Genomic DNA, 22,832 nt, shown 5'->3' on the forward strand with positions numbered 1-22,832 from the left:
AATTATCAGAAGGGACCAGATTATTGGCATATGGCTACTGCCTTCTCTCAGCCATTGTCATTCAGCACCAAGAAAATGACCCAATAGTACACCACACTAATTTAACCAGTACAGTTGTTGAAATTACCATCACTTTCTGTTTTTAAAACATCCCTGAATTCCTGTCCACAGCTAAACAACCACTAATTTCTTGCCCAAGTAATATAAAACACTGTGAATCCAGGAAAAACATGCCAAGACTACACACACACATGTTAAATCATAGTTTTTATCACCACAGTTTATTAAATTATTAAAGAGCCTTGGTAGTACAGTGGTCTAAGGCACCCTGTTATTAAGCTGGTTATTAAGACCAGCTGCCTGCAATTACTGCAGGTTCAAATCTCGCCAGGCTCAAGGTTGACTCAGCCTTCCATCCTTTCTAAGGTAGGTAAATTGAGGACCCAGTTGTGGGGGCAATAAGCTGACTTTGTATAAATATACAAAAGAATGAAGGCTATTGCTTAGCGCATTGTAAGCCACTCTGAGTCTCCTGAGAAGGGTGGCATATAAATCAAATTAAAAAAAAAAACTACAATCAATAAGGGTCAATGAATATGTCACCACAAACCTAGATATGTATATGATTACTTGGGCCACAACATGATGGACTAGTTGAAACGTCCAAATAGTCTTTGTGGGTAACACAGTGGGGAATGAGTTAAAGCTACAAAACAACTAAAGCAAACCTATTCCACACATAGGTGCAAGTGGTGCACAAGATACAACTGTATAAAGGGTCTCCTGGCCACAGCTTTCATTTGCTGATCAAGCTATGAATCCAAGTGAATCCCTGGATTGCAGGTCACCTCTGTTCTGTCCCCATCTCACACACGCACACCAGCAGTTGACCAAGAGTTAAAATAAACCAGCAGACAAGAATTTGCTTTGATAACAGAATTGGCAGCAACCCAGTGGCTGCTTGCCAACAGTCTTTACTTACAAAGGGAGGTTTATCTCCTCCAACCGAAAACATCAAAGTCCACAAAAGCCAAAGAATAGTCAAGTCCAGTCCAAAAAATCAGTCCAAGCAGAGCATATAACAAAGTTCCAAAAATGCAGAATGACTTTCTAGCTTTCAGTTTTGTCCATCACAAAGCCTGAATGGCCAACACACCCCCTTTTATCCCCTGTGGGGTGTGGTCTAGTGACTCAGCTTAATCTCTGGCACGCCTCCTTCTCTGCTGCATGCGCTTGTCTTTCTGACGGTGTTGGGGATCCAGCCAAGACTTATCTCTGTTGCTGTTTAACTGCGGCTGCTCGGAAGTGCCTGGCTCCTGGCCTATCTCTTCTCCTTCGGAAGACACCTGAGGCATTGCCAGAGAGGAGGCTCCTGGAGAGGGAGGCCTTGCCAACTCCTCTCCTTCATTTTCGGAGTCTTCTCCCTTCGATAAAATGGGCTCGGGGGTCAGAGTCACAACAACCTCTGACTTGGAGAATGAACTCTACTGCCTAGCCATGGAAATAACTGTCTTTCAAATCCATCATCATGACAACTGATTGAGATTCAGTTTTGTTTCTCCCCATTCAGATTCTAACATCCTCAAAGCACTGGCTCCTCAAGTCTGCCTGGCCCAGAGTTCAGATGTATAAATGAGTATTATCAGTACGCTGACAATGCCTTACCAAAAGCTGATGGTTGGTTTCTTCTAGCAGCTTCATGAAGGTATTAAACAACAGAAGACTGAGAACCAAGGCCTATGAGATCATTTGGCAGATTTCCTGAGGGCTTGACTTCTCCTTACTATCCCTACTGATTAGACTGACCACTCAGAAGAGAAAAGCACATCAAAACACTGCTCCCCCCCAATCCTTGCAACTACCTGTAGCTCAGAAAAATTTAATGATCAGTGATACTCAAGGCTGCTAAGAAATCAGACCAGGAGACCAGGTATAACTAGGAAAACAAATGTGATTTATTTGTTTTTGTTAAAACAAAAAACTGTTTAAAAAACTACCAAGGTCATTTTAGAGTCTTATCTCATCCTACCTAATTTGTAGATTGTGTGTTCCACATTATTGGAGATATTTGTTGATAATTTCTTTATGAATCTGGTGTAAAACATTCAGAGTAATGTCACTCATTATAAATAATTTGTTCACAGTTTCAGTGTGCCAAGTATTTTACTGTTCATTATCTCATTGCTTCAAATATCTCTGTGAAGAAAGTCATTATCACTTCCATTATAAGGATGGGAATCTGAGACCAAAGATATTTCTGCATGAGAGAAAATGCAGATGTTTTAATGGGATAGTCCTGTAACTAGCTCCTGTGCCAGGAACACTATTATAATTGTATGTAATGGAACTGGAATTATCTCTTCCTTTTGAATGTTAATGCATAGTCCATCTTAGTAGTAGAAAAATTCTGAGGTACCATATAATGGAAAAGAAAAAAAGTGAGCTTCAGTGGGGGAATTTAGTAAATCTTTATGCCTTGCTTCTAGTTTCAGCTTTTGGGGAGAAACTGTATGGGTGTCACTATCCTAAATTATATCCCTTTGACTGAGTCCAGAGGAACTGCCAAAAAAGAAGGAGTAATACAGATACTTACTGTACCTTGTAGTCATTCATTTCTAACCAGCATGTAGCTCTCCAAAAGACAGATGTAGCAGGAAACACAGCTGAGTATAGAGTACAGAGTCAGTGATTCTGGAAACAATTAAGACAAGGCCTTATACAGTATTTCATGAGCAGAGCGTAAGGAAGGAAATCACTACCATGTGCTGCCAACTTTTTTGTGTTCATCCAATGTTATTTCTTTCTGGGAATTCCTGTACTGAGCAGGGAACTAGATTAGGTGATCTCATTCTACCATGTTATATAAAGTCCTATGTTGTTGTAGCTAAAACCTTTGTATTCTGGGTTTGATGGATTCAAGGATAGCAGGTTATTTCTATCTAGATCAGAGGTCTTCAAACTTGGCAGCTTTAAGACTTGTGGACTTCAGCTCCCAGAATTCTCCAGCCAGCATAGAGCATGGAGCATGGAGAATTCTGGGAGTTGAAGTCCACAAGTCTTAAAACTGCCAAGTTTGATGACCTCTGATTTGGATGGTATTCTAAAGTCGTTACTATTGTAATGTGTATTATTTATTTAGCATGTACACAAAGGACAATTTATTTATTAGATTTATATGTGCTGCTCAATTTGTCTAGAGGCAACAATGCATGTTAGACCTTTTTTAAAGATAGAATTAATATGCATTCATTTTCATAAATGATATAGGGCACATTCACACTGTCAGTTCTGTTCCCCAATTCTAGAAAATAATTTGAAGATTTTCTGCAATCAGAATTGACCTACTGGCATTGAAATGATGAGAATAAGGAGCAAAAATTATTGCCCTGCCCTGAGCTGCTGTATGTATTGCACTAACATAAGTCATTGTGCTTCTCTACTCCTATTCATGCAAAAAAGAGGAACAATTTGTAAACACATAGCCACCTTACTCCATGTTACATTATAATGTATGCTGCCCAAAGTCACTTGTTGAGATGGGCGGCTATAGAAATCCATCCATCCATTCTTTTCTTTTCCATGGACTCCTGAACATGTTGAAATAAACCAGTGGCACTGATGTAGTGTTGCTTATTCATTTTTGCTTCAATGACCTTAATGTTATATGCACAAAGTATATAAAGTAAAGGCACATATGGAATTGCTTTTTACTAATGATCTATACCAGGCTTTCCCAATTAGATAACACTCTAGATAACACTAGAACTACAGTTCCCAGAATTTGCAGTCAGCATGGCCAATATAAAATATTTCTTGATGCCTCTACTGATAGCTTGTCCACTGTGTTTAGATTGCCATCAATTCCAACTTAATAATTAGAATCAGCTAAATCCTCATATGTAAAGGTCAAGCATCATAAAAACATGTGCTCAATTTTATATTATGATAATTATGGTCATTTCCATAATCAAAATGAAGCCATCTTGAAAGTAGAACTGAGTAAAAAACTGCAAAATCTGAGCTTATCAGATATGTTCTTTTTATTGTCTCTGTTTACTGTAAATTCAATGGCTGTTCAAATCTAGTTCCTAATGAATGCTAATTAAGAAATGTCTTCCTTGTGCAGTCTTTTGTTCTAATTTGCAGTTTTATAAGACTGTCTTGACAGTTTCTACAGGCACTTGACTCATGAAATTACTAATTATACCTGAAAATAGGAATATGAAATTTAACACACATACATCTCCAACTGCTTTATACACATGATTTAAATATAGATTTTGAAGTAGTGGGCAGTGAGATAAATGTGATATTATTTTGTTAAATGAGAAAATTCTGCTTAGCTTTCACTTAACATCAGGAACTTTACTTATATGCATCAATATGATACAGTAGATTTATCTACTAAGGTTTTATATGTGGGTAAGGATATAGCATAACTCATAAATCAGATGCCAGTGTGAACACAATTAATATTGATACTATGGTGACAATTTTGTGCATTTTAACTTGTATGAAAAACAAATTTCTCTTCTGAAACAAAATTTCCTTTTTAATAGCCTTTTTATTTTGACTTTGAGTCAGTCACTTTCTCGCAGTCTGACTTATTGTATTTCATAGGGTTGCTCTGGGTACATATTGGAAGAAGAATGGTATGTATGCTACGTTGATATCCTCAAAGAAGATATACATTTAACAAATGTATAAATAAAACTTTTCAGCCCTGTGTATTGCAGTTGTGATCTCATTTCTGGGCTATTGCTGTTTTCCTTCCTATGCGATTGCAATTTAATCAGGAAACTCATGGTTAACACGAGTTTATATATATCCTATCAGGCATGATTTGATGGTTACACCAGTCAGACCAAAATATCCTATTGCACTCAATCTGAATGAAAGGAGGGAGGGATAGAAAGAAGTGTGTCCTTATTACCAGTAATGTGCCCTGGTTTCTAGTCCATTGGTGTTGAAAATGTTTGTGCTAGTGTTTGTGTCTCCTGCAGTGTCATGTCTTTCACAAGAGGAGGTGAATTTTTAGAGGGTATAAAATAAATGCAACTTCTTTCAACTTAATACTGTTTATTATTCAGGTAGCTGTGTTATCGAAGTACTGAATCTTGTCCCTCGAACAGGTATGAACAACAGTTTCAGCACCCTGGACACTTCATCTGCTGCAAACTGTACAGCACTGTATAATTGTCAGCCTTCTTAGATAGTCCAGAAGGGAAACTGACCAGATGAGCTAATCCTACATTATTGTAAGGCTACATTAATGGAATCTTTCAAGTCTGATAGTACAAATATCCTGCTGTCTCTTTTTCATCCTGAGAAGTTAGGGAAGTGCCTTTCTGCCCATTATGTAGCTGTGGACTGTGCATCCTCTTATCTAATCATTCCCTAGGCAGCATCTCTTTCCTCTGTTTCTCAAGATCATTCCCACATACCATTATACTAATGGAAGTTGAAATGTTTAACTATTTTTAATCACAATCCAAGACCTTTCTTTGAAACATAATCTTTTTGCATAATTTTTGAACATAATAAGCTTTAAAATGGAGAAAAGAAACATTGATAAAATTTGGAACTTATTTATATTCAGAAAGAAATTGTAAAAAGTATGTTATTATCTTAAATGCTTTAACTTTCCTACAATCATTATAACAATGGTAAAATCATACTTTTATGGGTGGCTAAAGACTTAAATTATTTTATTTATAACTACAGGAGCTTATATTAAAAACCAATGTATTCAATTAGATTATATTAAAATTTTTGTGGAATATATCTAGTTTATTAAATAGTATTATATTATTAGCAAACCAAAGTTACAGAATTCTCATTCTGCAAGCAGATTGGTGATTGCTCTGCTATGTCCAAGGGCCCTAAAGAAGCTACATCACTGTATGAAAACTTTTAAGAAGTGCTTAGAACAGTATGAGTAATCTGACTTTGGGGTGGGAAGATGCAAAATGAACTTTTTGAAAGTAGTACAGATCAAATGAACTGTTAACTATTTCTACTAGAATAACTATTTTTGTAGCAAACATTTGCAATCAAAGTTTTTTAAAAGTTTCAAAGCTGAATCTGCTCTTAAGAGAGGTTCATTAATTCTGAAGTCTTAGAATCGTCCATTTTTTGTTCTTGTATGGCTGGGGATATGAGTAGCTATAGGAGATTCATCTTTGCAGAGGATGGTTCAAGATTTGGTCCATTATTGGGTGTTGAATATTAAATCTGATTCTAAATTAGTCTAGTCTATTAAGTAACTGGTTCAAAACTTCAGATTTCCTTGTGGACATCATGGCTAAAAAATCAGCCTAGTTTAGGTACCTGCTGTACTTCATAACTCTTTTTTAAAGTGACTCTCTTTTTAGGCCAGTAGAGGCAGGGCTGAAATGCTACCGGTTCGAGCCAGTTCGGGTGAACCGGTAGTAAAAAAAAGCTACCGGTTCATCCAAACTGGTATTTCCGATGATCAGCTGTGCCGCACGATTTATATTTGCTAGAAAGCAGGAAATCCTGCTTTCTAGCTAATCTAAATCACGCGGCACAGCTGTTCCTTCCCCTCACTGTTCTACTTACCTTCAAAAGGCTCCTTTTCCTGCATGAAGCATGCATTTGGGGTGCACTGCGCATGCGTGGGCAGCAAACCAATGGAAACCTGCGGAGGATTTTACCACTGAGTAGACGGTATTGTAAAGGTAGTCCTCAACTTACAATTATTCATTTAGTGACCATTCAAAGTTACAATGGCACTGAAAAAACTGATTTATGTCCAGTTTTCACACTTATGACCATTAGCTTCCCCATAATCACCTGATCAAAATTCAGATGCTTGACAACTGACTGATATTTATGACAGTCACAGTGTCTCAAAGTCATGTGAGCCTTGGTAGTACAGTGGTTTAATGCACCCTGTAATTAACACAGCTGCTGCAATTTCTGCAGGTTCGAATCTTACCAGGCTCAAGGTTGACTCAGCCTTCCATCCTTTCTAAGGTAGGTTAAATGAGGACCCAGATTGTGGGGGCAATAAGCTGACTTTGTATAAATATACAAAAGAATGAAGGCTATTGCTTAACGCACTGTAAGCCGCCCTGAGTCTCCGGAGAAGGGCGGCATATAAATAAAATAAAATAAAATAAAATAAAATAAAATAAAATAAAATAAAATAAAATAAAATAAAATAAAATAAAATAAAATAAAATAAAATAAAATAAAATAAAATAAAATAAAATAAAATAAAATAAAATAAAATAAAATAAAATAAAATAAAATAAAATAAAATAAAATGTGATCCCCTTTTGCGGCCTTTTGACAAGCAAAATCAATGGGAAAGCCAGATTCAACAACCATGTTACTAACTTAACTACTGCAGTGATTCACTTAACATCTGTGGCAAGAAAGGCTGTAAAATGGGGTAAAATTCACTTAATTTTAACAAATATAACTGAGACAATGATGACAAATGTCTCACTTAGCAACATAAATTTTGGGCTCAATTTTGGTCGTAAGTCCTGCTGTTTGATACAAGTAATTTCATGTTGATACCTTCTTTATGCCTTCCTTGTATATTCTGTGCAATATTTTGCAAAAGTTTCTCCTCCTGGGAGTGTAGAATGGATGAATCATGTACAAAAGGTTATGTGACTGTTTGAGGGGATACTTCTTATATATAATTCTGAATTTCTTTCTGCCTCCTGTGCCTGTGCTAATAGCAGGGCTAGGCCAAGAGGACCTCTGCTGTTTGGGGGCGAGACACTGCCTCTAAGTCTCTTTCAATTGTCCCATCAACAAGACTTGCATAGCACAATTATTATTCTTTAAATTTTAAGCCTCAGTTATGGAACTAACTAACATATGGAATACAGGGTTCCAGATCTGGTCATGAAAATACAATAAAACATGATGAAAGATTGTGAGGGGTTTGGAGGCTCCTATGAAGAACTGTTTTAAGAAACTAGATATACTTAGCCTAAAGGCTAAGGAGAGATGTGATAGTAATTTTCAAATACTTGAAGGACTGTCACAAGGTAGAAGATATAGACCATTCTCCATGATTCCTGAGGACAAGAATCATGGGTAGAAGCTTTACAGACAGAGATCCAAACTTAAAATAAGGAAGAATTTCCTGGCTGCAAGATCTATTGAACAGTGGACAGCCTACCTACTGGAGTTTTGAGTCCTCAATCATTGCAGGTTTTCAAGCAAAGTTTGGATAGCTATTTGTTTAGTATTGTATAAAAATACCTACTCAAAGCAGGAAGCTGCACTAGAAGAGCTCCAAGGTAATTTCATAACATCAGAAGTTGTATGTATGTATGTATTTTATAAGGCTATCCAACTTTAGAATCATTCCGAATGATAGAAATAATGAAATCTTTACCAAATATTATATATATATAAAAAACACGGATGTTGGGAAGAAAAGCAATCATCCATTCTAAAAACAGTACAGTATACAGAATCCACCATTCAATGTAATCAAAGTCCTGAGGCAGAGCTAAACATGAACAGGGTGGTAGCCAGATGGAACTCAGAGGAAATGTTTTTCCAGAGGGCAGGTGCTGGAACAGAAAAGACATGCTTCCTAGATCCTATCAGATGACACTGTTTAACAGATGGGACCAGGAACATGCCAAATCTGCCTGATCATGCAGGTCAGGCAGAAACTATGGAAACACACGGTCCCTTAGATAACCGGTCCTTAGGCCATGAGGTGACAGCCAGCATCTTGAATTACACCTGTAAGCCTGCTGGTACTAGATACCAGCAGGCTAGATAAATGGCTGCATTTTATATTTTTGAAAACAGAAAATCACCGGTTCCTTGCTTCTTTATTCTCATAAGCCAACTGCAATTTGTACCTAGATGAAATTCTAGCACTAGCCCAATCATCCACAGGTCTACTTAGAATTCACCTCTGCCTACTTTTGAGTAACTGAGTTTTGAATTGCAGTCTGGATTTACAGGCATTCATTCCTATGCATACCTATTGAGAAGAAAGCAGGCTTTCTAGTTTTTCCACTTCTCCCAGGATAGATAAATAGTATAAAACTGCAGCCTGAATAAAAAATGTGGAGGAATAAATGATATGGTGTGGATAGATAGCAATTACCTTCCTTTTCTATTTTAAGCAGTTATCTTTTTTCCAAACCACTAATTTTTCTTGCTCATCTTGCATCTGGCTCTGCCAGATGGCCACAAGAGGCCACCCTGCTCTAGATATATCTCTATGTACCTGTTTCCCTGGTAAAGAATCCAGATACGATATTGATAGTATAAATAGCTGAAGAATGAAACATTAAGAGCTAGCTTATTAATGTTTAGATCTTGACTCTAACAAACAGCAATCAGTTACCATGGGATAACCTGTCAGGATAGACAGTATTGCAATAATATATCACAAGTTGCTCAGGTATTTCTGGACCAAAGGATTCCCTAGCAGCTACATTTGTACAATATGCTAAATTTGATTAATGCTATTGCTGGATTTTTGTTTTAATTTATAGTTAACACTTTAATTGTTCTATAAATTTGGCATATCTGGTTAGTTATTTTCAATGTGTTTCGTGAATCTAAAAAATAGATTAATTTCATGATCAGGATTTTTTAAATTTTATTTTTATCCAACCTTTATTACTTCCATAAATAATTCAAGATGGTAAATATACCCAATACACCTTCTTCCTCCTATTTTCCCTGGAACAATCCTATGAGGCGAGTTATTCTGAAAGACAGTGATTGGCCCAAAAATCACTTGGCCCAAGCTTTCATGCCTAAGGGTTTGTAGGCTGGTGCCTTAACCATAGACCAAACTGGCTTTCTTTGTTGTTTGAATGCAGCCATTATGTCTAAATTTCTTTTGTCTGTGGTACATACAACATGCAACTTTTTAGATCTTCTTCTGTAATCCCTTCCTCTATAGGTAGTCCTTAATTTATGACCACAATTGGGATCCACATTTCCATTGCTAGGTGATGCAGTGTTAAAGTGCAATGTCATGTAATCGCATCACTTAGTGACAACAATCCTGGCACTTCCTGTTGCCCATTGTTAACCCAATTCTACCACTATTTAGGCAAGGACTCACTCCAATCCAAGCCATTTCCAGCTTGGCCTCTCTCAGCCCTGAGAAAGATAAGGGACTGTTTACTTTTGAAATCCCCCAAACTGCCTATTCTACCCTCTCCCCGTCATCTCTTCCTGCATGGCTCTGGAGCTGTTTGCTTACTGAGGATCAGTGGTTTCTTAGTGTGTTGCTAATCTGGAGGTACAAAAAGCCCCTAAATTGTAGCACAGTGCAAAACTGTGGTCACCCCAAGAAGCCCCTGCTGTCTTAGCAGCAGGGTGCAAAATTGCAGTCACTCTGGGAAGCCCCAGCCTACCCCAGCAACATGATACAAAGCTGCAGCTGCCCCAAGAAATCTCAGCCCACCCCAGCAGTGTGGTGCAAAACCACAGCCACCCCTGGAAACTTCAGCCTTCCCCAACAGCAATGGCACAAAACACGCAGCTGTTGTGGGAAGCTCCAACCATTTCAACAGCACGGAACAAAGCTGCAGCCTCTTCAGAAAGTCTCAGCCAGCCCCAGCAGCATGGCACAAAGCCACATCCACCTTGGAAAGCCCCAGCCCAGTCCCAGTCATCCTCACCACCCTGCGTTCGGCCTCCCCAGCTGAATTTTGCGGTGTTATTGCTCCTGCGGCTGACAGGCGTGCCTGCCCTAGCCCTTTGCAAAGCAACTGCTGGTCATGTGAGGTCATCTTCATGGGGAAGAAAGCCTCCCGTGGCCGGCAGCTGCCTCACAAAGGACCAGGCTGAGCGTGCTTGGTCAGCAATGGGAACAAGAAGAAAAGTCAGATAGGACAGAAGGGACTAGAATGCAGGGGCAATGATCTTTCTGTGCTGCAACATTGACTCTTGCTGTTCATGCCATCTTCTACATCTCCCTGGACCTTAGCCAAAACTGGTACAGGAAAAGAAATAGCAGAGAACATACGTAGCTCAAGCAGTAAACAACAGCCTAATGAAGGAACTACCAAGGAGAAAGCAGCACCCCATCAACACTAACAGCAGGTTGCGGTATATAAACAGAGAGCAAACCCCACTCATTTCTATCACTGAAGATGTTACCTAGTCTGGTAACAAAACATTTGCAAGCAAACAACCAAGCTCAGAGAATACCAAGAAATCCACAGAAAAAGCAGCTGGGTGGGGCGGAAGATACAAAGACTCAGAATCCCTTAAATGAAACTATTAAGACTCCATTAAGTTTCATGCTTTCTTTACTTCCTTTCTTGATTACCAGAATAAACTGTAAATGGAGCAACTCTTTAAAAGTATTTGGAAATTGCAATTCATGAAAAATGTAGAAGGTAGGCAGCATTTTTATTTTTACTTTATGTAAGAAGTCCCTGTTTTCATTTGGTTTTATGATTAGAATTACTGTGGATGTTTTATACTTATATCGTGTACCTTACGTCACTACATAGGATTAAAATTAAATAACGTAACGAGTGTTGCAAAGGAACAGAAAACAAGCTGCTTTATTGTAGTAAAGACATATTTGCACTGCTATTGTGCACTAGGTAGAAAATCAGGTGTTCCGACATCTTTCAGTACCAATTCAGTATTCATCTTCCAGGCAAAAAGGCCTGCTTCCTCAAACTTAAGTTTTATAACTACTGATGCTCCAGGTTTACATTCTTATTTTACTTATTCTAACAGGCTATCTGCTGCATCTTCCATACAGGTATGGTTATTATAATTATTCTGCATATATTTAAGGTTTACTATATCTCAGTTTATGTTTTTCACATATGGCTTTCCTTTGGCTTCATCAGCCAACCTCGTCAATGTAACATCCAATTCTTGATATTGGAACATCTAAAAAATTTGGCAAAAAACAAAGTGAAGATCTACCTACCTACCTACCTATCCGGTCACTCATTTTTCCAATGTTTAAAGGCATTTTAAAAGATTTTTTTAAAATCCAGTCTTTATTACTTTATCGGTAATTCAAAGGTATGAACGTGTACCTAATACTCTTTCTTTTTCCTATGTGAGGTAGGTTGGGCTGAGAGAGAGTGACTGGCCCAAAGTCACCAAGCTGACTCTCATCATGCCTATGGTGGGACTAGAACTCACAATCTCCCTATTTCTAGGCCAGCATCTTCACTTCTACTCCATTCTTCCTCCTCCTCTTCCTCCTATTTTTGTGATTTTTGTAATGTGTTAGTAACCGGAGAGTAAAACTATTCAAGAGATAATAACCAACTGAAGTCAGCTTTTGTGATGTGGGGCACCACTGCCTTCTTCCTGCCTTCCAGAGTTGGGGCTCTTGTTTTAAGTTTCTTCTGCCTGCAGAGCTGACGCCAATGCCAGCCTGGCAGCTTCCCCTGGGCTATGTTTATCTGAGTGATGTGCATAGTCTGGGTAGAGCCTCCTCCTTTTTCTGAATCCTGGCACCAGGCCTGGCATTTTTCTTGACTTTGGTGCAGGCAGATCCTTCAGCATACTGAATCAGGTGTCAGTTAGGCTGGTAATTAGAAAATCTTGGGACTGCAGACACTTCGGTACATCTGTAGCCATACAATAACAACAATTTATGTTTTTCCTATCATGCTGTAAAAAATTGAAATAGAAGTAATTGGCAGGTGAACAAGAAGGGAATCTTACAAATGTTTGGCACATTTTGTGCTTAAAGAATTGACGAACGCTTTTTTTTTTTTTTTTTGGCAATTTCCTTTAACCATGCTGCAGAAGTGGCAGCTTTTAAATTTTTGGTATTGTGTATTTTGTATATTAATTTACAGATAGCAGCTGAAGCAACATGAAGAAATATATCTCCCTATTGCCATTTATAACATCTTCCCCCAGTCAGTTATCTCTTTAACTGTTAATGAAACATTTTTGAAGAGGAAACCTTGAAATCTGCAGTATTTCCATAGAGGTCAGTTCTTTAAAAAAGTCTGCTGGGGTTTCCTCTGTGTTTATCATTGATACTTTGACTTTGATGGATTTTATTTTATTTTATTTTAACTAGTTTGAAGTAGTAGTATTGTTGTCTCTCCCCCAGGTGAGATAGCAAAAATACTTGAAATAATGGAGAATTTGTCTAAAAGGATTATGAAGAACAACAGGAAGAAGGATTGGGAAGAGGCCACATGTAATAAGATATTGGTGTCTGGGTAGGCTGGGTATGAAGGAATTATGGATGATAAGCAGAGTGCTGAGACTGTTCTGAAAGTTTGCAGGACATTAAGTTCTTTCCTTTGCCCCAGGAGTTGTACCAGAGCAGTCAATCTAGGCCCAAGTCTCTTCTCAGTGGAGAGCTGGGATTTGATATACTGAGGTGTCACACAAGGGAGGGACTCTGCATAACACTCCCTCCCCAATTATACTCCACCTCCCTGAGTGTAAGCCAAGATCCTCTTAACTCTCCCATCTCCTTAGCAACTGCATTAAGCAAATCGATTTAGTTGGTGTCATTGGAATGGGATGGGAGGGCAGGGCTCCTGCTGCACATCTCGCTTCCCTTCTGTTCATATAAGCTTTCTTTGGTCTGCCACACTCCCTCCCGCCTTTTTTCTTCTTTGTAAGCCAAGCAAATGTAGCTTAGAGTCCAAGCCTCTGAGCTAATAAGGGCAAACTCCCTCTCCTTCTTCTCCTCTGTGACTTCTTTAGGCAAAGTCCTTTGGGGAGGGCCAGAGATGCCCTAGTACAGATTCTGATGCAGAGTGATCTTACACAGCAGGATTGAAAGCAGAGGCATAGGATGCAAGAATCCACAACCGTGTGGGTAGCCCTGGCTAACTTGGGGTGAGGGAACAGATTGGGTTGGGCTGGGGGCTGGATGCCATGAGTCCTTCTCACCATGAACCTGGAAGGTCTGGAGATGATCGCTGTTTTGGTGGTTCTGGTCCTCTTCATTAAAGTGCTGGAGCAATTTGGGCTCTTTGAGCCTGTCTCCTTGGAAGGTAATGTACAGGGAAAGTGGGAGGGAGAGGGAAGTAATTCCATACTTCCAGGGCTGGTATCAGAGTCTGCTTTACTTAGTGAAAATGATCATTCTAATCAGAATAATGAGTAGTTAAATATTTTATTACATAGTGACGATACTTGCAGAGGTTCTGCTGGAGGACTTTAAATGGATGCTAAAGGATATAGAAATGGGGCACAGAGCACAGCCCATATGGGGTGGAAGCAGCCAAAGGACATGATTTTGGATGCATACTCAGGGAAGAAGCAGAAAAGCCAGTCTTGGATGAGAGAAATGGAAGCCATGGTATTTTTTTGCTATTCAGTGTTCATTTGAGGATTGAAATAGCTTGGAGTAAACAAAATTTCAAAGCAGGCAGGTCCGTCAAACAGGCACCAGTCGTAGCGAACTTTTAGGGCTGTACTTGGTGTCAGTATCTTCTCTAACTCTGTACCTGGTATGTGAATAGGCATGCCAAATTGGTCCTTTTTTGCTTGTGTTCATGCACATGTGAAAAATATTTCTGGTATGGTATACATGTTTAAGGATAAATGGACTGTGTAGGAATAGGAATAGGTGAAGTATATGGTGAAAATAATGGTTTTTTATATGCATGTTTTCATTTTGTTAGAGATGTAGAGTAGTTGGACTGACTGTCCAGAGGGAGTTTTCTATAATATATGTTAATTAGTAGGAGGCAAATCTGTATACATTGCTGAAAGTTTGCTGAGATCTCTATACCCTTCCCTTTTTCATTTTTGTCCTCTTTTTCTTTTCTTTTTTTCAGAAAGATCAGGAAAGCATCTTTTTTTTAGTTAGAACTTCTAGGACATAGGCAAAGAATGGGAGTCCTCACTGGTTCTTTTACTGGAGGGCTAGAGACATTATAGAATGTATGATCTCTACATAATTAAGTGAATCTATTGATTTTCTTTAGCACAGGAATAAGATATGGGGTAAATAAAGAATTAGCGCATACATTTTCTCTAATGATGGTCTGCTTTTATGTTCCTGTCAGTGATTTAGACAATTGCTTATTATGGACATGATCTAAAATCTTTAAATAAAATTAAAGAAGCAATTTAGTACCAAACAATTGGGTAAATGAGGAGGTTCTAGGCCAGTTTACATTTTGCTTGCCCATTAATACCTGTATGAATTTAGATTCTATGTGACTTTTTGTACTATTGGCATCAATTCAAGTTCCATGAAAACAGATTATGTTTTACTGGGACAATAAGATCTCCCCTTTGCCTCTATTTTCTTCCCTTAGCATTGGGTTTTGTGCTATTATATCTTTATGCACATCTTGGTCATAGTTTTTTCCCCAGAATCCTATTGGTTATTTTGACATTGGAATTTTCCAGACATTTGTCTGCTGGAAAAGAACTTCCAGTCACCTTCCAGTTGATTTAACTAGTGGAAACAAGGTGTGGACTAAGCCAGACTTTATCTTCAGGGTTTCTTAGATAAGTTTTATACCAAAATGAATGCAGTTGTTCATTATGTGCACATGGCAGCATTACCCAACCTGATGCCCTGAGAGGAGTTGCATTGTACTCCCCATCATCCCCAACCAGCATGCTTACAGCTATTCTTTTTGAGAATGATGAGAGTTATGGTATGGTTTTTCAGAACAAATGATGAGAGAATTTGAATTTTCTATAAAGCATGAACACACAAATTTGGACATAGAAGTGCAAAAGTATCCACCCTCCCATTTAGTCTGATATGCACATTTCTTTATAACACAGCAGAAGATATAGAAAATTTGCATTTCTAGATGGGGATACAAATCCTGCTGCAGAGCTCCATTCTCTTTTCTTATGCATCTTTATGACACTATTATATGAGTTGGTTCATATGCCTTTGTAATTACAGACATCCATGGCTGCAGATCAGCCTTTTCTAACTTGATTTTATGTAGTTATCTTGGACTTCATCATACTGAGTTACCAATAACTTTAATTTATGTAGATTAGGATAGTTGGGAGTGAAAGGAATGGCAATTGTTTTCTAAAAAGAACTTCCAGGGGTTTCCTTCTTGAATCAGACTATAATTAATTAAACACAGTGTGGACCTGCACTTCCTGCTAACCTCAGCAAAAGGGCAGGTGGTGCCTTTATTTAGAGAAGAGGGGACAAGCAGTTGCAAATTTCAGAAGGTAAGCCCTGGACATTCCAAAGGAGATTAATTTATTCATACCTGATTCTTTAAGTTCTTTGCAATAGGGTTTTAAAGCAAATTAGATAACCCACGACCTGCTGGATCATCCTTTTAGAAATATTTCCTAAACAGAGAAATAGATTGACCATGTACAAGAAAAAAAGCAGTGGGAACAGGAGCAATTTCCAAATCAGGTGAAATTGAGTTTTGCCAAGAAAACAGAAGACCTGTCTATTGCAGTGTTTCTCAACCTCAACAATTTTTAAATGGGTATAGTTCAACACACATCTTAACATTCTGAAGTTGAGAAACATTGGTCTAGTGCCGTGATGGCGAACCTATGGCACGTGTGCCAGAGGTGGCACGCAGTGCCCTCTCTGTGGGCATGCAAGCTGTCACCCCAATTCAGCTCCGCCGTGCATGCGCGTGCGCCTCCCGCCGGCCAGCTGGTCTTCAGGTCTCTGCTGCGCATGCACAGGGGGCAGGGGGCATGCGGAGGTCCACATGCCCATACATGGGGGTGGGGCATGGGTAGGAGCTGCACGTGCATGCATGGGGCACATATGGGGGGCCCTGCATGCATGCACAGAATGTGTGCGGGGGGCACATGCATGCACCGGGGCTGCGCATGCATTGCATTTTGGGGGTTAGGAAATGCATTGGGCACTCAGTCCAGAAAAGGTTAGCCATCACTGGTCTAGTTTGTGTGTGTATGTTCTCCACCAAATACTCAAAAGATACGTCCATTGAAAGAAGAGCACTTGGTACTTGAATTTTTGTCAGGTGTACAAAGGTTAAGAAGGGATATTCATCAATATCAGTCTCTCTGTTTTCTAAAAATGGCAGAACAAGACTTGAACACAGAATAAGAAGTATGCCATAAGGGCTGGTTTAACACACCATGGTAAAGTCCAATCTAAAAACTCACAAGTGAAATAGAAAGACAATATCTGTCCATTTCTTATTTTCTCTTCCCAACACTGATGACCAAAGGTATATTGTTCTTGAATAGAAGGGTTCCACATTTCCAAAGAATTATTTAAAACTGCTCTTCAAGGAAAAATAAAATAAAATGCACAGATAGATACAAAGGGTACAAGATTAGGTAACAATAGCTATGAAATGGATCTTGGAACTGTAGGCAATTATAAACTGAAAATGAATCAGCAGTGTGATATAACTGCAAAAAATGGCAAATACAACTTAATTACTTTAATAAAAGTACAGTTTCTAAAGCATAGGAAATTATTTTTCCACTCTACATTGCATTAGCTAGGTATTGTGTATGCTTCCAGCTATTTATGTTTATGTTAAGAGTTACAAAAATTACTGATCAACAAAAGGAAAGAATGAATTATCCTATAACAGAGGAGGAGATAATAGTAGCAATTAAACAGTTAAAAACAGCCAAAGCTCCTGGCACGGACGGTTTGACTGCAGTGTATTACAAAACTTTGCAAGCTGAAATGGTGGAACAACTTAGAGATTTATTTTGCAATATTCAGCAAGGGGGTAAAATACCCCCATCATGGACAACAGCTTACATATCTTTGATACCAAAAGAACAAATTGGTCCTAAAAAACCAGAGAACTATAGTCCAATATCTCTTTTGAATACAGATTATAAAATTTTTGCGAAAGTACTAGCCAACAGGTTGATGCCAGTAATTCAAAAGGTGATTCATGATGATCAAGCGGGATCAAGAGGGCAGATATATGAAGGATAATGTAAGGCAAGTAATAGATTTATTGGAATATCTTGAGAAGAATAAACAGATCCCTGCAGTGCTGGTCTTTTTGGATGCAGAGAAGGCCTTTGATAGAGTGGATTGGAATTTTCTATTAAAGACTTTGAAAAAGATGGACTTTGGGGATCAATTTATACAGGCGATTTCGGCAATTTACCAAGAGCAAAAGGCACAGATCATAATTAATGGAAGTCTGACAACAGAGTTTAAAATTGAAAAAGGAACAAGACAGGGATGTCCGTTGTCCCCACTTTTATTTATTTTAACACTAGAAGTCTTGCTAAATACAATACGGGACTCTAATATTTTGAAAGGTATAAAGATCAGGCAAGAGGATTACAGAATAAAGGCATTTGCAGATGATCTGGTTGTTACCCTATCACAACCAATGGAATCAATAATCTTGATGAAGGACATTATACAAGACTATGGTAAAGTTTCAGGTTTTAGATTGAATCCAAAAAAGACTAAAATGATAGCTAAAAACATGACACAAGATCGTAAACATGAGCTTGAAAGGAGGGCAGGTTTTGAGACTGTACCTAAGGTAAAATATCTAGGAGTTCAGGTTGCAGAATCAAATATGAAATTGTTTCAAAATAACTATGAGGTGTTGTGGCGAGAGGTGCAGAAAGATATGGAGACTTGGAAAAAACTGCAGCTGTCTCTACTTGGAAGAATAGCAGCAGTTAAGATGAATATTTTGCCAAGATTTCTTTTTTTGTTTCAAATGATTCCGGTGCTTAAAAGTGATAAACAATTGAAAGTTTGGCAATCTGGAGTGAATAAGTTTGTCTGGAACGAGAAGAAGCCGAGAGTGAAATTGAAAATTATGCAAGATGTTCCAGAAAGAGGAGGTCTTAAACTTTCAAACCTACAGCTATATTATGACGCAGCAGCTTTAACTTTAACAAGTGATTGGTTTGGAAGCAAAAAGGCTGGAATACTGAATGCAGAAAGTTTTGATCTTGAATTTGGATGGCATGCTTACTTATTTTATGATGACAAAGTTGATAAAGTATTTAAAAGTCATATACTTAGAGATTCTTTGATGAGAGTTTGGAAGAAGCATCGATTCAAATGGGATTATAAAATACCGCTATGGCTGGATCTTGGTCATACTTTGTGGAATACAAATATAATGTCACTCGGGGGGTTTTTATACAAAGAGGTTCTTTTTACAGATGCGGGCAGATGGCAGCTGAAGACATTGCAGACACTGTTGGACGAAGGGATTAATTTAACTTGGTTACAATATAATCAATTACAATTGAGATGGAAAGAGGATAAAAAAACTGGTATTATGTTGCACGAGGAAGAATTGGTTAGACATATAAGAGAGAAAGGTCCAATGCATATTAAAAGGCTTTATAATGTTTTGTTAGAAAGGGATTCAGAAACTGAATTAGTTAAAGATTGTATGATTAAGTGGGCACAAAATTTTGAAGAACCAGTGATGTTGGAAACATGGGAAAAAATTTGGGTTCAGAATGTTAAATTTACACAGTCGCAGAACCTGAGGGAAAATTTCTATAAAATGTTTTATAGATGGCATTTAGATCCCAAAAAGTTGTCATGTATGTATCCTAATGTTCAGCCAAAATGTTGGAGATGTGAATGTTTGGATGCTACGTATTATCATGTTTGGTGGACCTGTAGGAAAGTTAAGGCTTTTTGGATAAAAATTTGGTGGGTCATGCAGAATGTTTTGAAGAAAAAAATTCAATTTTCTCCACAATTGTTTTTATTGGGTATAGTTAAGGGTTTTACATTGGGTGAAACAAAATTGATATTGTATATGATAACAGCAGCAAGATTGTTGATAGGTAAATACTGGAAGAATGAAGCTTTGCCCACTATCGAGGAATGGACTTTGAAGATGGCCAGTTTTGCAGAGATGGCGAAGATTTCAGCATATTTAAAAGATTGTTCACAAGAGACTTATGAATGGGAATGGAAAAGGTGGATAGAATATGTTCAGAACAAATATCAAACTAGAAAGTATCAAATAGCTTTTATTTGAAAATAATGTATTGGAAATATTTTAATGTAATGAGTTAAAGAGAGAAATTATACAGGGGAGGGAGGTTCAAGTTTATATATGAGTGTTATATTAAGGGTTTTTTATGAGTATGAATATATTATAGGGAAGTCTGGGGGGAGGGGAGGGTTAGGGAGGGTTAGGGAGGTTGGGAAGTTTGGGGGGGAGGTGGGGGGGGAAAAAGGGGTGAAAATGTAATTGTAAAACTTTTGCAATAAAAAAAAAAGAAGGTTCAGACAAAGGTAACGGTTGGTCAGAGGACTGAAAACTAAATCTGGTGATAAGATGCTGAGTGAAATGGGTAGTATTCAGAAGACGGGATAATAAATTAAACATTGTGCTATAGAAAAGAGTCAGAATCCATTCTCTGCTTCTCTATTTTATAATATTTACTGTTGATGTGATTTTTATATTTTTAATAAAATTGTTATGTTTTTTCTGTGGGCTTTTTTAATACATGGTTTTACTCATTTGTTGTGCACCGCCGCAAGTTGCTTCAGTGAGATGGGCAACTATATAAATTTTATAAATAAATAAAATAAATCAGGATAAAATATGCAAGATTCAGACTAACAGACTCAAACTGTAAGAAGAAAAAGGTAGTTTCAATGTTAAGAAAACATTGCTAAAACAAGTTTGATTCTGGAATCAATTGTACTGAGAAGCAGTCTACTTTCCTTCACTGGAATTTAATTACCCACATACTTTGGGGTAGGTTAGACAATCATCTCTTGCTTTAATCTGGATTACTTTATTGAGCTGGGGGCTGGATCTGATAATCTAAATGACTTCTTTGAATTGTATGATTCTGCCTGTCATTAGACAGAATGATGTCTCCTCATGGTTCAAATACTCTGTTGGGCAGGTAGGGGAAGGATGCGTGATAGGGTTGTGTTATCGTCCAGTTTAATCAGGTGCTTTGTAGGGTGTTTGAAACACGCATCAGTACTGAAACAAATATCAGCTGCTAGTCAGGTTGGCTTCTGAGTATGGATTTAGTGTGACATTTGGTCCACTTTCAAAATATGTTGTGTTAGTCCAGCCAAAGTCAACTTGAGATACTATTTACGATGCCATAAATATAGCCTAAAACCTCACTGTATAAGGAGAGATCAAAGCTTCATTCACTCCTAAACTTGGCAGAATTGCTTTCTTCTGCATTATTTTTTCCCTGGTAAACATTAGCCTGATAAGTTTATCTGAGAGACTGAATCCCTAGTTGGTGAATTCTGTTGATTCTCTTTTTACCAGAGTTAGAACAAAACTGTGCATTTCCCCAGAAGACCTTTTGAGGAAGGAGAAGTGCCAGTCAAGACCCTTTCCAATTTTTGTATGTGTTTTTTATTATATATATATAATATATATATATCGATGCTCCAGATTTCTATGGCATATATGGACTTCCTTCTTCCCAACAAGGAAGCACATTGTTGGAGCGGTTTAGGGAACACTCTTGTAGGTCAGTCCCTGCAACTGTGCCCAAACTGATTCTCATGTCTCCGGCACTCGAAACTGTCTCTACCTCTTTCCCCGTGTTATTTTTGACCATAAGAGTGTTCCTAAGCATTGCTGCATCATGCTCCCTAGTGAAATAAAATCCTCTAATGGCTTACAGACTTTAATGGATAGAATCCCTTCATCAGCCCACCACAATCAATCACCCTATATCTGTGGTTGTGCCAAAGAGTGGGCTGTTTTTATTTTTTTCCTGACTGCTGCCCAACAGAAAAAGGGACAAAATGAAGAAGGTGAGAGTTGCTGAATCAGGAGACTGTTGATGCAGCATGAAAAAAAAAGGAAAACAACCAATCATCTTCCTATACTACAAGTTTCCAGAGAGTTCTTTGAGTTAATCTGATGCATTTTAAAACTGATACATTTATTATAGCATAAGCTTTCATGGCTCCTGAGAGATGGAGAGGTGGGGAGTAAAAGAAAAAACATAGGAAAATAAAATGACAACAGAAAATTAGTTTTTTATCTATTGATAGTTGTCATTCACAAAACAATTGTTCAACATAATATACACCAGTGCTTCTCAACCCCACTGCCTGAGGAATTCTGGGAGTTGAAGTCCGCACATCGTAAAGTTGCCAAGGTTGAGAAACACTGATAGGCAATCTTGAATAGGTTAATTAACATATGTATCAGTAGTGGGTTGCTACCGGTTTGCCCCAGCTCGGGCGAAGCAGTAGCAGTGGCAGCGGGAGGCTCCGCCCACCTACCCAGACATCTCTACGCATGCACAGAAGCTTCTGCACATGCGCAAAAGCATCACGTGCGCAGAAGCACGCACCCACGCCCACGAGCGAACCAGTAGTGCTCGAAATTGAAACCCACTACTGATATGTAGCAAGCAACAGTGCTAAAGATTATGGTGATTAAGAAATAGTTGTTAAACTCCTAGCAGTGTTCCAATATCTCAGGGGCTGCCACAAAAAGGAGTCAAGCTATTCTCCAAAGCAGTGGTCCCCAACCTTTTTATCGCCGCGGCCCGCTGAGCGCGCGCAGGGGTGGGGGCACGGCCCAGGAGCTTTTGCGCACGGCCCATTGCGCACGGCCCAGGAGCTTTTGCGCACGGCCCAGGAGCCTTTGCGCTGCAGCGTTCATGTCCCCCGGCCGCTGCGCGGCCCGGTGCCAGGTACTCCACGGCCCGGCACCGGTCCGCGGACCAGGGGTTGGGGACCACTGCTCCAAAGCACCCGAGGGCAGGACAAGAAGCAATGGGTGGAACTAATCAAGGAGAGAAGCAATCTAGAATTAAGGAGAAATTTCCTGACAGAATAATTAATCAGTGGAACAACTTGCCTCCAGAAGTTGTGAATGTTCCAACACTGGAAGTTTTTAAGAAGATATTGGAAAACCATTTGTCTGAAGTGGTATAGGATTTCC

The 22,832-nt window shown here is 38.6% G+C and overlaps 1 protein-coding gene across 6 annotated transcripts in view; it reads left to right on the forward strand.

The window, feature by feature from the left end:
• The window catches only part of KCNIP2 (potassium voltage-gated channel interacting protein 2), a 119,209-nt gene that overhangs the window by 72,903 nt on the left and 23,474 nt on the right, over positions 1-22,832 (forward strand). The window contains exon 1 of one of the 6 annotated variants that reach the window (XM_034439913.3): positions 11,423-13,982. The exons of the other annotated variants lie outside the window; for them this stretch is intronic. Within the exon in view, the coding sequence (XP_034295804.1) occupies positions 13,880-13,982 (103 nt within the window). The 5' untranslated portion in view covers positions 11,423-13,879. Of the gene's footprint in view, positions 1-11,422; positions 13,983-22,832 lie in introns of those variants that run through there. 6 annotated transcript variants of the gene reach the window in all.

This window comes from Pantherophis guttatus, chromosome 6 (assembly GCF_059756535.1).
Source record: "Pantherophis guttatus breed Tessera chromosome 6, ASM5975653v1, whole genome shotgun sequence".
Lineage (NCBI taxonomy): Eukaryota > Metazoa > Chordata > Lepidosauria > Squamata > Colubridae > Pantherophis > Pantherophis guttatus.